The following is a 12607-nucleotide window of genomic DNA, read 5'->3' on the forward strand; positions in this document are numbered from 1 at the left end:
AGGCTTTTTTAAGTAGTTGTGCAGGTGCAGGTTTCAACGTGTAAGTATTAAACTGGTAGATGATTATTTATAGATAATTAGTAGATAAGTTCAAATTAGAATAACGAGCCAACATAATAATAATAATAATAATAATAATAATAATAATAATAACAACATCAGCTGGTGTGTCAGGTGTGTCATATAGCCAACTGTGGTAAACCGCTCACCCTGAATTATGACGCGCTTCTTGCGGTTTGTAATTATGGCTCATTTTAAGTGAAGCTGGCGCGGGTCCCGGAGCTTTTAATTTCTCGGAACCGGAGCGGGTGACGTCATCACGCCCTCCGGTGTCCTACAGACGCACGCGAGCCCTCCGATCGGTGCGTGCGTGATATTTAAAAGGCTCGAGGCACGCGCGTCGGCATCAGCTCGATAACGGAGCCGCGTCGCGATGGAGGGCTCAGCGGACTCAGACGCGCCCGGCACCGGGAGATCCGCGACGGACAGCGCCGCGAGGCTCGCACGCCTCCTGCACCGCGACTGCACGCGTCTGCTCGAGCTCTACGTGAGTATACGGGTCCCGTTATTCACGCGAGCATGACGACACTCACTCGCGCTGTCAATCACGGCGCGCCTCGCGCTGCAGTAACGCTGATAATAATAATAATGATGATGATGCTTCAGTTCAGAGTTTTTCCGCTTTTTATTGTTATATTATTATAATAATGCCTTAATATGGTGCACAGAAATGCTGTCTAGCTAGGCAACTCGCTAGGTTTTTTAGGGTTTAAAATTATAATTCTCTTGCTCTTTGTGTAACTAACCTAACCAGCTGAAAATTGCCCCAAACCCCTGACAATTCTGAGGAAGACCAGGAAACTAGTTGAGGGTTTTGTTCAGAAATGCTGTCTAGATAGGGTGCTCACTGGGGTTTAAGACACAGACATGTCCTGCATTTATTCAATTAACAGCCAGCATCTCTTCATAATGTTATTTACTGCAGTGACTCTCAGCCAATCCAGACCCAGCATCTGTAAACTGATTAACTACAGGCCAGGCACAGGAATCATTCACACACACTCACCAGTGAGGACTGACGTAGGCCAAACAGGACTGATGACAGTTGTGTACAAGCACAGGCCGCAGCAGACGACTCGCTTACAGCCTTTATAGTTTGAGTGTTTATTAAATATCTGCTTCCAGCATGTTTATCGTGTGAGTGTGGGTTTAGAGGACGAAAGCATGACCTGGACGGCTGTCTAATTTGGCTTTGAAAGTGTCAGATGAATGTGTGCTGAAATACTGGAATAGAGTTGGACTGGACACGTGATCTTTGCCATCAGCAGCAGAAGTTATGGGAAACCTTTTCTCCTGTTACTGTAAGAAATGTTGAAAGTGTAAACAAAACTACAAAAGTATGCGGTGAAAAATAATTTTAGCAGTGAAAGACTAAAAGTGCTTCAGTAAAAACCTAATGACTGATTAAATTCCCTTGCTATTTACAGAGAAAAAACAAATACTGTTAAATTCACACTTTTTTTGAAGTAAAAAACCTTTAATTCTAGTGAAATTGTTTAATTTACAGTGAAATACCTCAAATGAACACGTGACGGTTTATTCATATCAGTTATGCACATTAGGATCATATGTTGTTAAATGAATGTTCGTTGCATTATTTTAGTGTCGTGTGTGTTTTGTAATTGTATGTGTGACACTGCATCTTATGTGCATATATATTTTTCAGTTTTTCTTTTAAATGAAATGATCTTGTTCAGCACTATGGTCAACCTCCGCTGTTTTAATTGTGCTTTGTAAATAAATTGAAAATTCATATTTCTGTGCATATATTAATATTTTCCTCAGCTTGTGATGGACTTTGATTCATTATGTTTTTGTTCTTTTATCCACCTGTGTTTTGTGGTTTTCAGTGTATCATATAGATATCAGTACTTCAGCTGGTATATTCAGTTCAATTCACATTTATTTGTATAGCGCTTTTCACAATACACATCGTTTCAAAGCAGCTTTACAGAAGCTATGCATGAGTCCACATTACAGTTACAGTGTTCTGTTATCAGAGGAAACTGTCTGAGTTATGTATTTCAGAAATGCACATATACAAAATCACAGTTAGCTAATTAATTTAAAGAATGTAATAATTTAATTCAGAAACAATGAATTAATGAATTAGCTCATTGAAGTAACGAATACTTGTGTGTTAACAAATGATTATGACGTTTTGAAAATTGTGGCATTGGTGGATGATTAACATTAATTCAGTTATATTATATTTTTAAAGTAAGTTCTGGCAACCAAAGCTGGCGTTTTTTTTTAACCACAAATTTCACTTTTTAAAAACTGATCTGAGTGAAACTGATTCTGAAACGTTTTATTGTTTGCTGTACGCGTCCCGTCAGAAAACGCCCGTTGTGAAGTGTGTCTGCAGAGGTGGCGTAACACACACTGCATAATTGATATCAAATGCATTGTGCATGTGACTCAGAGAGGGATGTTCAGGTAATTACAGGTGGCGCGACGCATGTGGGAATAAAAACAGATCTCGGTGCATTAACGGTAGCCATCACGTGGGCAGAGCCAGTGACTAACGTTTCCTGTAATAACTAATTACAAGTCAAGGCACATTTATTTATACAGCGCTTTTTACATTGTTTCAAAGCAGCTTTACAGTGATAACAGCAAAATAATGCAACAAAGTTTGTTTCCAGAAGAAAATATCATCACAGTCCAGCTTAAGTAAGTTCAGTGATGGTTAATTTTTGTTGTAAAAGAGTTATTAATTTAGTTCATTTACTATATATAGCCACTCTGGAGTAATGTCATCGTCCAGCTCAGTTCAGTTCTCATATAATGATGTCAGTGCAGGAGATCAATAATATTGTTGAATATTAAATGAATTGATCATTACACCCTCCTCCTCCTCCTCAGAGAGAGAGAGCGAGAGAGCTTCAGAGGCTTAAGGTACTGCAACAATGATAAAACAATGCATTGACATTTACTTTTTACGTTTGATTCTTTAGTACTTTTAAAAGTGAGTACTTCTGCGCTTTTACTTAAGTAAAAATCAGTCTTTACAACTTTTACTTGTAACGGAGTAAAATTTGACCAGTAGTATCTGTACTTTCACTCAAATAAGGAAGTTGTGTACTTCGTCCACCTCTGGTCCTCAGAGCGAACGTCCCAGGCGGGGATCGTACAAAGTAACGCAATTAGTAACTTTTTAAGGGAGTAACGCAATATTGTAATGCATTATTTTCTAAAACAGTAACTAAGTAACGCAATTAGTTACTTTTTAAGGGAGTAACGCAATATTGTAATGCACTACGTTTCTAAAACAGTAACTAAGTAACGCAATTAGTAACTTTTTAAGGGAGTAATGCAATATTGTAATGCATTATTTTCTAAAACAGTAACTAAGTAACGCAATTAGTTACTTTTTAAGGGAGTAACACAATATTGTAATGCACTACGTTTCTAAAACAGTAACTAAGTAACGCAATTAGTAACTTTTTAAGGGAGTAATGCAATATTGTAATGCACTACTTTTCTAAAACAGTAACTAAGTAATGCAATTAGTAACTTTTTAAGGGAGTAACGCAATATTGTAATGCACTACTTTTCTAAAACAGTAACTAAGTAACGCAATTAGTTACTTTTTAAGGGAGTAACGCAATATTGTAATGCACTACGTTTCTAAAACAGTAACTAAGTAACGCAATTAGTTACTTTTTAAGGGAGTAATGCAATATTGTAATGCACTACTTTTCTAAAACAGTAACTAAGTAACGCAATTAGTTACTTTTTAACGGAGTAATGCAATATTGTAATGCACTACTCTTCTAAAACAGTAACTAAGTAACGCAATTAGTTACTTTTTAACGGAGTAATGCAATATTGTAATGCATTATTTTCTAAAACAGTAACTAAGTAACGCAATTAGTTACTTTTTAAGGGAGTAATGCAATATTGTAATGCACTACGTTTCTAAAACAGTAACTAAGTAACGCAATTAGTAACTTTTTAAAGGAGTAATGCAATATTGTAATGCACTACTTTTCTAAAACAGTAAGTAACGCAATTAGTTACTTTTTAAGGGAGTAATGCAATATTGTAATGCACTACTTTTCTAAAACAGTAACTAAGTAACGCAATTAGTTACTTTTTAAGGGAGTCACGCAATATTGTAATGCACTACGTTTCTAAAACAGTAACTAAGTAACGCAATTAGTTACTTTTTAAGGGAGTAATGCAATATTGTAATGCACTACTTTTCTAAAACAGTAAGTAACGCAATTAGTTACTTTTTAAGGGAGTAATGCAATATTGTAATGCACTACTTTTCTAAAACAGTAACTAAGTAACGCAATTAGTTACTTTTTAACGGAGTAATGCAATATTGTAATGCACTACTCTTCTAAAACAGTAACTAAGTAACGCAATTAGTTACTTTTTAACGGAGTAATGCAATATTGTAATGCATTATTTTCTAAAACAGTAACTAAGTAACGCAATTAGTTACTTTTTAAGGGAGTAATGCAATATTGTAATGCACTACTTTTCTAAAACAGTAACTAAGTAACGCAATTAGTTACTTTTTAAGGGAGTAATGCAATATTGTAATGCATTACTTTTCAAAGTAACTTTACCCAACACTGATCACTACACCCTCCTCCTTCTCCTCAGAGCGAGCGTGAGAGTTTCCCGTCGCCTCACGTCCCGGGCGGGGATCGCCTGGTGTCCCTCGGGCCCTGTCCCGAGGCCCTGACCCCTGGGGAGCAGGTGGGCCACGTGCGCTCGGCCCTGCGCCGCTGCATGGAGCTGCTGGAGTGCCTGATCCAGCGCGAGGTGGAGGAGATGGGAGAGGAGCTGGCCGGAGAGTACGAGAGCCTGAGGAAGGCCGTGAGGGATCGGCTCGGGCATCTGGTCCACAGCACCGGAGCCCTGCTGAGGGACGGGGAAGGCGGATGCCCACCGTCTCCTCAGATTCAGTGCGATGAGGTACACGGTCAAAAAATATCATGATATTAACAGTAAAAATGCTATGGTGAAAAACTGTTTATTGGTTAACAGAAAGTTTCCGTACTATATATGGTGAAGATAGATCTAACTTGTTGGAAGTGAAAAGAACAGGTCATTGTGTAATTTACAGTGAAAAAATGTAAACTGACATTCCCAGAAGGCTGCGCACCGTCTCCTCAGATTCTACATAATTTATTGATTTTCCCCTCTTTTACATTTCTCTTTACATTGATATTCAGGTAAACAAATACAATATATCTTATTTTAGGACGTGCATTCTTATGATTTAATTAAGTCAAGTTTGCTTTATTTCTACAGCGCTTTGTACAATACAGATTGTTTCAAAGCAGCTTCACTGTAATAAACAGGAAAATAACGATGATGCAAACTTCATCAAATACAAGATCATAAAATATATTTAAGTATAAGCTTAACGAACCACAGTTTGGGAAACCCTGATGTAATGTCTAATGCATATTATTCACATAGTAAATTATTCATATTTATTTATTTTCTTTTGCATTCCTCTTTACATTGACATGCAGGTAACAAATAAATTATCTCTAAAATTCCAAGAACGCTTATTTTCACAGTATTTAAGGCGAGATGCTTCAGGCACACGTCAATTTTTGAGATTTTGGTCTAATTTCCCTAGACTAGAGGAAAGAAAACATCCCAAATACACATTTCAGTGTTTATTTATTGATCTTTATCTATATGCGTCTGTATATTTCAGTTACAATATATATCAATAAATTAGTTTCTTCAAATCAAACTACATTCTAAAAATAACCGGTCAAGTTTATAATATAATATATACTACGTCAGCATCTTTGAAGGAAAGTGTTGGTGTGCCGCACATCCTGATGTAGGAGGTCCGGTGGAGCTAAAAGTAGAAACACACCGAACGCACACACACCCGTCAGAGCTGGACGACTATCTCAACATCACTCATTTAACAGGTCCTCTACTGCCAAAATCATGAATGGGGAATTATTGAAATCATGAATATAGTTCATGCATAAAAATGTCTTATTTTATGGAATAAACTTTATTTTTTGATATAAATTGCATGTTACTCAGAGACTGACACGTTTGGCTTGTCAAAAATGTTACATTCAGCTGTCGCAAATTCATTGACTTTAAAACAAAATCAAGTTAATTTTGATGCACTCTTTTCAAAATGCATCAAAGTTATTTTTATTGTAAATCTCTTATTTAAACCCATGAGAATGCAGCTCCTGTTGTAAATAATAGTAAAACTGTTGTTCCATTATTTCCCCTCAGCAGATTTTGACTTGATTTTCACCTGTGGTGTTTTTCTTGCTTAATCCAAATTCAGTAAAACACATGAACTTGTGTGTAAATCTGACCATTGTTACACAAGCAAAATACCAGTTCTGTTACTCTATCCAGAATAAAACCAGTCTATATCAGCTACGCTCAGCTTCTGCTTCAGAATCAGAAAACTCAACAAAGCTGCCGATATCTCGGCTGAATCGTTCTCATTGTCTGCGTTGACATGATGCTTGAAAGGAATGTGTTATAAATGTGCTCTGGATCACGTGAGCCGTTGTTCTGGCGCGCTGAAGTTGACACAGAAGCAGCGATAAGCATTTGGACATCAAACCCTTCCCAAGCTGCACTGCTAAACCCTAAAGCTCTTTTCCCGCAGTCGCCTCGGGATCCGGTAATCTTGCTGGGAAAGATCTTTTAAAACACAATGGAGTTTTGTACAGGGAAACATTACACTGTAAACCTTTTTTTTTTTTTTTTTTTTTTTTTTTTTTTTTTTACTTAAAGTGACTTAAAAACGTAAAACTTAAAGTGACTTAAAAACGTAAAACTTAAAGTGACTTAACTTAAACTTAAAGTGACTTAAATAACATAAAACTTAAAGTGACTTAAAAACGTAAAACTTAAAGTGACAACTTAAAGCTTTGTGACTTAAAAAGTAAAATTGTAAGTTTCTTATTTTTTCGTGAAACATGAAAATGAGATAAAATGTAGCAGACAATATAAAACAAACCAATATTTTACAAAATAATTGAATACATAATGAAATGTTGCGACCCAAAAATATAAGCCTAATAAAAAGAGTATTTCATAAATAAATATATTTCATGCCCAACATATTTATGTCACCTGTCCCAGTCTTGATGATAGTGGGTCTGCAGAACTGCTGTATTTTTGAGGAATGGTTTTATTGGGTGGTTTACAGGAATCGAGTTTTTAAAAACGAACCCTAAGATGCATTGAGAGTATTTGACATCCTTTTTATGTTGCATGAAACAAAAGAAAGTTCCTTAAATGATTAATGCTTAAATTTCATTGTACTTTAATTCATTTATTGCAACATCCCATCATGCATTTACAATTTCCTTATATTTTTATTTAATTTACTCTGTAAAAAAAAAAAAAAAGTATGCTAAATCAATCCATAAAACCCATTACTATTAAATGTGATAATTAATCAGCGCTGCATTTCTTTGGCTCTAAAACGGAGAGAGGTTTTGAACCTCCGCTTAGAAATACTGCTATGAATTTATGCTAAATGAAAATTAAAATGAATGGAATAGAAGTATGAGTATGCTTGAAAAATACTAGAATATGAAAATATTCAAGGTTGGAAAATTGATATTCATTGAAATTTCAGTGAAATTATTGCATCGGTTGATTTGCACGTTCTGTAGTTTTCTGTCACGCTAAAGCTTGTTACTGTAAAAGCTGATCTATTTTCATGACATGTGTCACGCTATACTGGTGTGTGTGTGTGTGTGTGTGTGTGTGTTAGTTGTGTTTCTGCTTTTAGCTCAGCGGATCTCCTACACTTTCCTTCATAGATGACGACATGAAGCGCAACATAATGAATGCGTTTCCTATGAACCGACGATTGGCTCGCGATCAGAAAGATTCACTGGATCTGTGTGTGTGTGTGTGTGTGTGTGTGTGTGTCTCGTCTATTTCTGTGCCTATAACGCCTCAAACTGACCACAGAGTGGGTTTAAAATGTGTGTTTTATCTAGAGGCTCTGTGGATCCAGACTGATGATGTCTTTATTTAACACACACACACACACACACACACACACACACACACACACACACACACACACACACACACACACACACACACACACACACACACACACACACACACACACACACACACACACACACACACACACACACACAGGTTGATGTTAATGAAGTGTCTCGTCTCTGGTTCTCAGGGTCAGGATGAAGTTGAAGGTTCTGGTAGTTTTGCTGCTAAACTCTGGACCTATCGAGTTCTGCTGGAGCTCATCCACTGGACCGAGTCGGCCTCGCAAACACTGCACGTGTTCCACACTGAGACACAACAACAACAGCAACAGCAGATCCTCTAAACACATCATCTTCAGTTCTTCAGTCCAGATCCACACCCAAGACTGTTACATGGGTCACACCAGGCCAGACTCAACCAGTGTGACCTAAACGATGTGTTAGGTTGAGGAAAGTGGTTACATAAACGTTCTCCAGCATCTCAGTATAAACGACGTATCAGACATTAGGTTAATAAAACTCTAAACATCCACTAAATCACATCTGCTGGTTTCCAGAGGATATGCTTTGAATTAGGTTTCAGTGGTGGGCAACGATCAATCAAAATATACGTTTGTTTACACGTAATATATGTGTGTGTACGGTGTATAATTATTTTGTATATATAAATACACACATATGCATGTTGTATATATTTAAGAAAAAAAATATATTTATATATATAAAAAATTATATATAAATATATATACATGCAAATATTTCTTAAATATATACATGCATGTTATGCATGTATGTTTATATATACAAAGATATTTATATATAATACATACACATATATTATGTGTAAACAAACTTTTAGTTTGGATGTGATTAATCGTTGCCCAGCAAAATTTTTAACATTAAATTACAAATTGTTTGTCTTTGTTTTATAAAACTCCCAAAAAGGTTAGGTTTATGCTTAAAAAAACAAACAAATCTCATATAATTATACTTCTGAAGTAAATTCAGTTGAAAACGAGACAAAAAAACAAGATTCTGAGACTCCAGATATCTTTATTCTGATTCTGGGGTCTAGATATTGTGAGAAAACAATCCATAATAATGTAATATGGTAAAACAATTAGGGCTGATTTGTGAAATACATCACCTCTGGATCTCCACACACACACTTCAGCGTCACTTACACACTTGTTAGCTGAAACACAAATTGATTTTACCATCGGTGTGTCACTGACCCCCGAGGGTTGGGGGTCAGCAGGGGTCAGTACTGGTGGGTCCCTCTCTCTTCTGCCGGCAGTGACTCGCAAAACTGACAGAAATCATCAAAAATACGCTAAAATCTAAAGTGAGGTCACTGTTTCTAATAAATGGTTCCAGGTTTGGGACGACATGAATGTGAGTAAATGATGGCAGGATTTTCTGATCGAAAATAATTAGGATTTATGTCTTTGAATTCCGTGTTTGATTCACACAGTTTTAATATTTGTTTAGTTATGCATTATTGAAACAGCTCAGATTTAACACACAACAGCCGCAGGTTTATATATTTATCATCAGTTTGTTTCACTCTCACTCATTTTAACTGACTGAATATTGTTTAGTCGTATTTTAAACTATGTTCATACTTTTGAACCGAATTAATTTAATTCGGATGCTCGATATCGGTATCGGCCGATATATGATCATTTTTAATGTTATCGGCCCGATAAGAAAATTAGGCCGATATATTAAAACGAAAATACAGTTTTTACAAAGGTAAAAGGTGACTGAATATACAAAGGTCATATCGGCTACATAAAATTATCATGAGAACATTATATTGTGTGTTTTGGACATGGATTTAATAGTGAGAGACTTGTGTTTGTAATCAGACTCTCACAAATTATATTAAAAATTCAGATTCAGATTTATCTGCCAATATATCGGTTATCGCCTTTCGAATATAAAAAATTATCGGTATTCGGTATCAGCCAAAATTTTCATATTGGTGCATCACTAATTTTTAATTATTTTCACACAGAACGTGTTTACGCTGATAAAAAAAAAAAAAACAAAAAAAAAAAAGATTATTTTAAAGAAAGTCAAATAGATACAAATAGTTAATAATAAACTATGCCATGAAATCTGAACTGTTTCAGTTATGCATGACTGACAGATATAAATCACATTAAGTTTATTAGTTCAAACCCAAATGCATGGAAATTTTATATGCAGTTCAAACACACAAATCTCTAATTTAGAGCTAAATATTGTTCCGTTCAGGAGAAACTCCTGTACGTGTGTGTAGTGTCGTTTCACACACAAACAAACAAAAGTATTAGATTTAGGCTATAAGACAATGATGAAGGAATGAAGTGTTTAATGACTAATATACATGACAGAGATATGAATACGCCCTGTATGATGCGACTAACACTCATACTGTACTAACTGATGATGTAGCCTTGACTTAGACTGTGAATTACTGTATGATGGAAGTCATATTTCGTTGTGAACTAAATGAAAATCAAAGGCATTACTGGAAATAATAGTATCATTTTTTAGAAAAACAAAAAAAACACTATACTTATAACCAAAAATCTGAATGATTAATATATTAATTTCTTTATTTATAAAATTTTACTGTAAATGTAACACTGTGACGCATTTGTTTGCTACTAATACCAGCAGAAGTTATGAATGCTGTGAATCATATTCAGATGTTTATGCACTGTTTGATCTGTGATCTCGCACACTAACTCTCGCTTCACGCCTTTACTGTATATTACTGATCACAGCATAATGACATGTCTATATTAATCAATAAATTATGGGATGAAACCAGTGTGTGTGTGTGTTGTTTGTGTTTTTAATAAAATAATAAACTTTAAAAATTAATAATACAAACTGCAATAATAAAAAGCTTGACAAATAAAGAACACACATTATCTCCCTGAATAACAGTAATATTTTTACACATTAATATTAACTGATGAGTTCTCTTAATATTTTGCTAAATTAATTATGCGATAATCACAATGATTCTGGGCAACACCGAGAATTATTTATTTATTCTGCATGTTCCTTGAAATTATATATAAATATCAATTTAATCAACAACAAACGTTTAAAATGAAAACCAGAAATAATAAAACGATAGCAAACTCTCACTTTACATTTAAAAATATACATTAGAAATGATATAATTCATTACAACTGTAATAATGAAAACGTGTAAATACAAGCACCACCTCAGAATAACACGTTTTTATATTTAAATACATGCAGTTAATTAGCATTACTCAAAATATACAGTAAAATGTACTTATTTATATATTAACTATACTTCAATACGAGATATACTCCCTTATACTCGAGATACAGTCATATTTACTCAATGAATTCTTTAAGATCAGATTTAGATAAAAGCGTCACATATTAAATGCACAGAAACAGAACACTGTAATGCATGAGCAATATTGATAATTTTATAAATATGAACCATTTAGGAGGTCTAAAAAAATACATAATTTGCATGCATTAACACTAGAGCTGCCAAGGCAGTCATTTTGACTTTTAAAACTTTGCAATGTACTAACTTTGTTGAAATAAAACCCATGTAACTATAGGACCCTGACTTTTCCTAAATGTGTCTATATTTTATTTTATCATTGTTATTTTATTAAAATTACAAGACACAAAAGAGTTTTGAGTATTTCTATCTTCAATGGCCATAACAGTCACACTGACCGTTTGCTCCTTTTTCCCGCTCTTGAAGATGCATCGCCGTTACCTAGCAACAACAGTTGTTTGTTCAGGCTATAGACCTTATGGCGTGTGTTATGCGCATGCTCAGCCGCATCTAACTTCCACTGTAAACACATGTATGATACGAAAACAAAACCATCGAGCGAAATACCGGAGTGAACATGGCTGTGAACGACTTTTGCAGATTATGTGAAGTAAATCTATGCATCCACGGTACAATCAGCGTCTACGTCACGGCTCTCAGCCCGCCCTCTGTTTGTTGATTGGCCGGCTGTTTTCAGGCCGGAGGAAAACGGGGAGATAGGTCGCTATCTCAGACTGAGTACAGAAGCTAAATGAAATTGAGCAGAAGTACGAAGTCTGACGTAGTCAGGCTATAGACCTTATGTAGCCCCGCCCTTTCTCAGCGCCGCGCTCGTTGTCTTTTGACTTCCGGTCTGTATTTTCACAGCGATTTTGCGTGTTTATGAATGAACGGCTCGTTTTAAAATCTTCCCGGTCGACTGACATTTGTTAACCCTTAATCGCTGTTAAAAAAGGACAACATTTAAGCTGTTTGGGGTCATTTTGACCCCAAACTTTTAAAGAGCAATTGCATAAGGAAATATACATTTTTTATATGGAAAACTATATATCATTTTTTTTATTTACTTCTCAACTATACATTTATGCTGTGTTTTTGTGGAAATTTTGAAGTTTTTTACCTATTTACTGCACAATTACATAACTAGGCCATAAATTGGCTCATGAAAAATGATTTTTTAAAGAAAAAATCACTTAAATGATGATCTTAATTA

At 35.3% G+C, this 12607-nt stretch overlaps 1 protein-coding gene across 1 annotated transcript; it reads left to right on the top strand.

Moving 5' to 3' along the window:
• The first annotated feature begins 222 nt into the window (after nucleotides 1–222).
• On the top strand, nucleotides 223–8688 carry LOC308681206 (uncharacterized protein). The gene is made up of 3 exons (XM_081349873.1): nucleotides 223–547; nucleotides 4684–4998; nucleotides 8252–8688. The coding sequence occupies exons 1-3, from the start codon at nucleotides 434–436 to the stop codon at nucleotides 8405–8407; spliced, it is 585 nt and encodes a 194-aa protein (XP_081205999.1). The 5' UTR covers nucleotides 223–433; the 3' UTR covers nucleotides 8408–8688.
• Nucleotides 8689–12607: the final 3919 nt, after the last annotated feature.

The sequence above is a fragment of the Scardinius erythrophthalmus genome (assembly GCF_964197995.2).
Source record: "Scardinius erythrophthalmus genome assembly, chromosome: 2".
Classification (NCBI taxonomy): Eukaryota; Metazoa; Chordata; class Actinopteri; order Cypriniformes; family Leuciscidae; genus Scardinius; species Scardinius erythrophthalmus.

What these genes read in the sequence shown, in the direction of transcription:
- LOC308681206 (XM_081349873.1), top strand. Translation starts at nt 434, where the DNA reads ATGGAGGGCTCAGCGGACTCAGACGCGCCCGGCACCGGGAGATCCGCG. An exon ending in CGCGTCTGCTCGAGCTCTAC is followed by an intron (nt 548 to 4,683) that starts GTGAGTATACGG and finishes CCTTCTCCTCAG; the next exon opens with AGCGAGCGTGAGAGTTTCCC. An exon ending in CTCAGATTCAGTGCGATGAG is followed by an intron (nt 4,999 to 8,251) that starts GTACACGGTCAA and finishes TCTGGTTCTCAG; the next exon opens with GGTCAGGATGAAGTTGAAGG.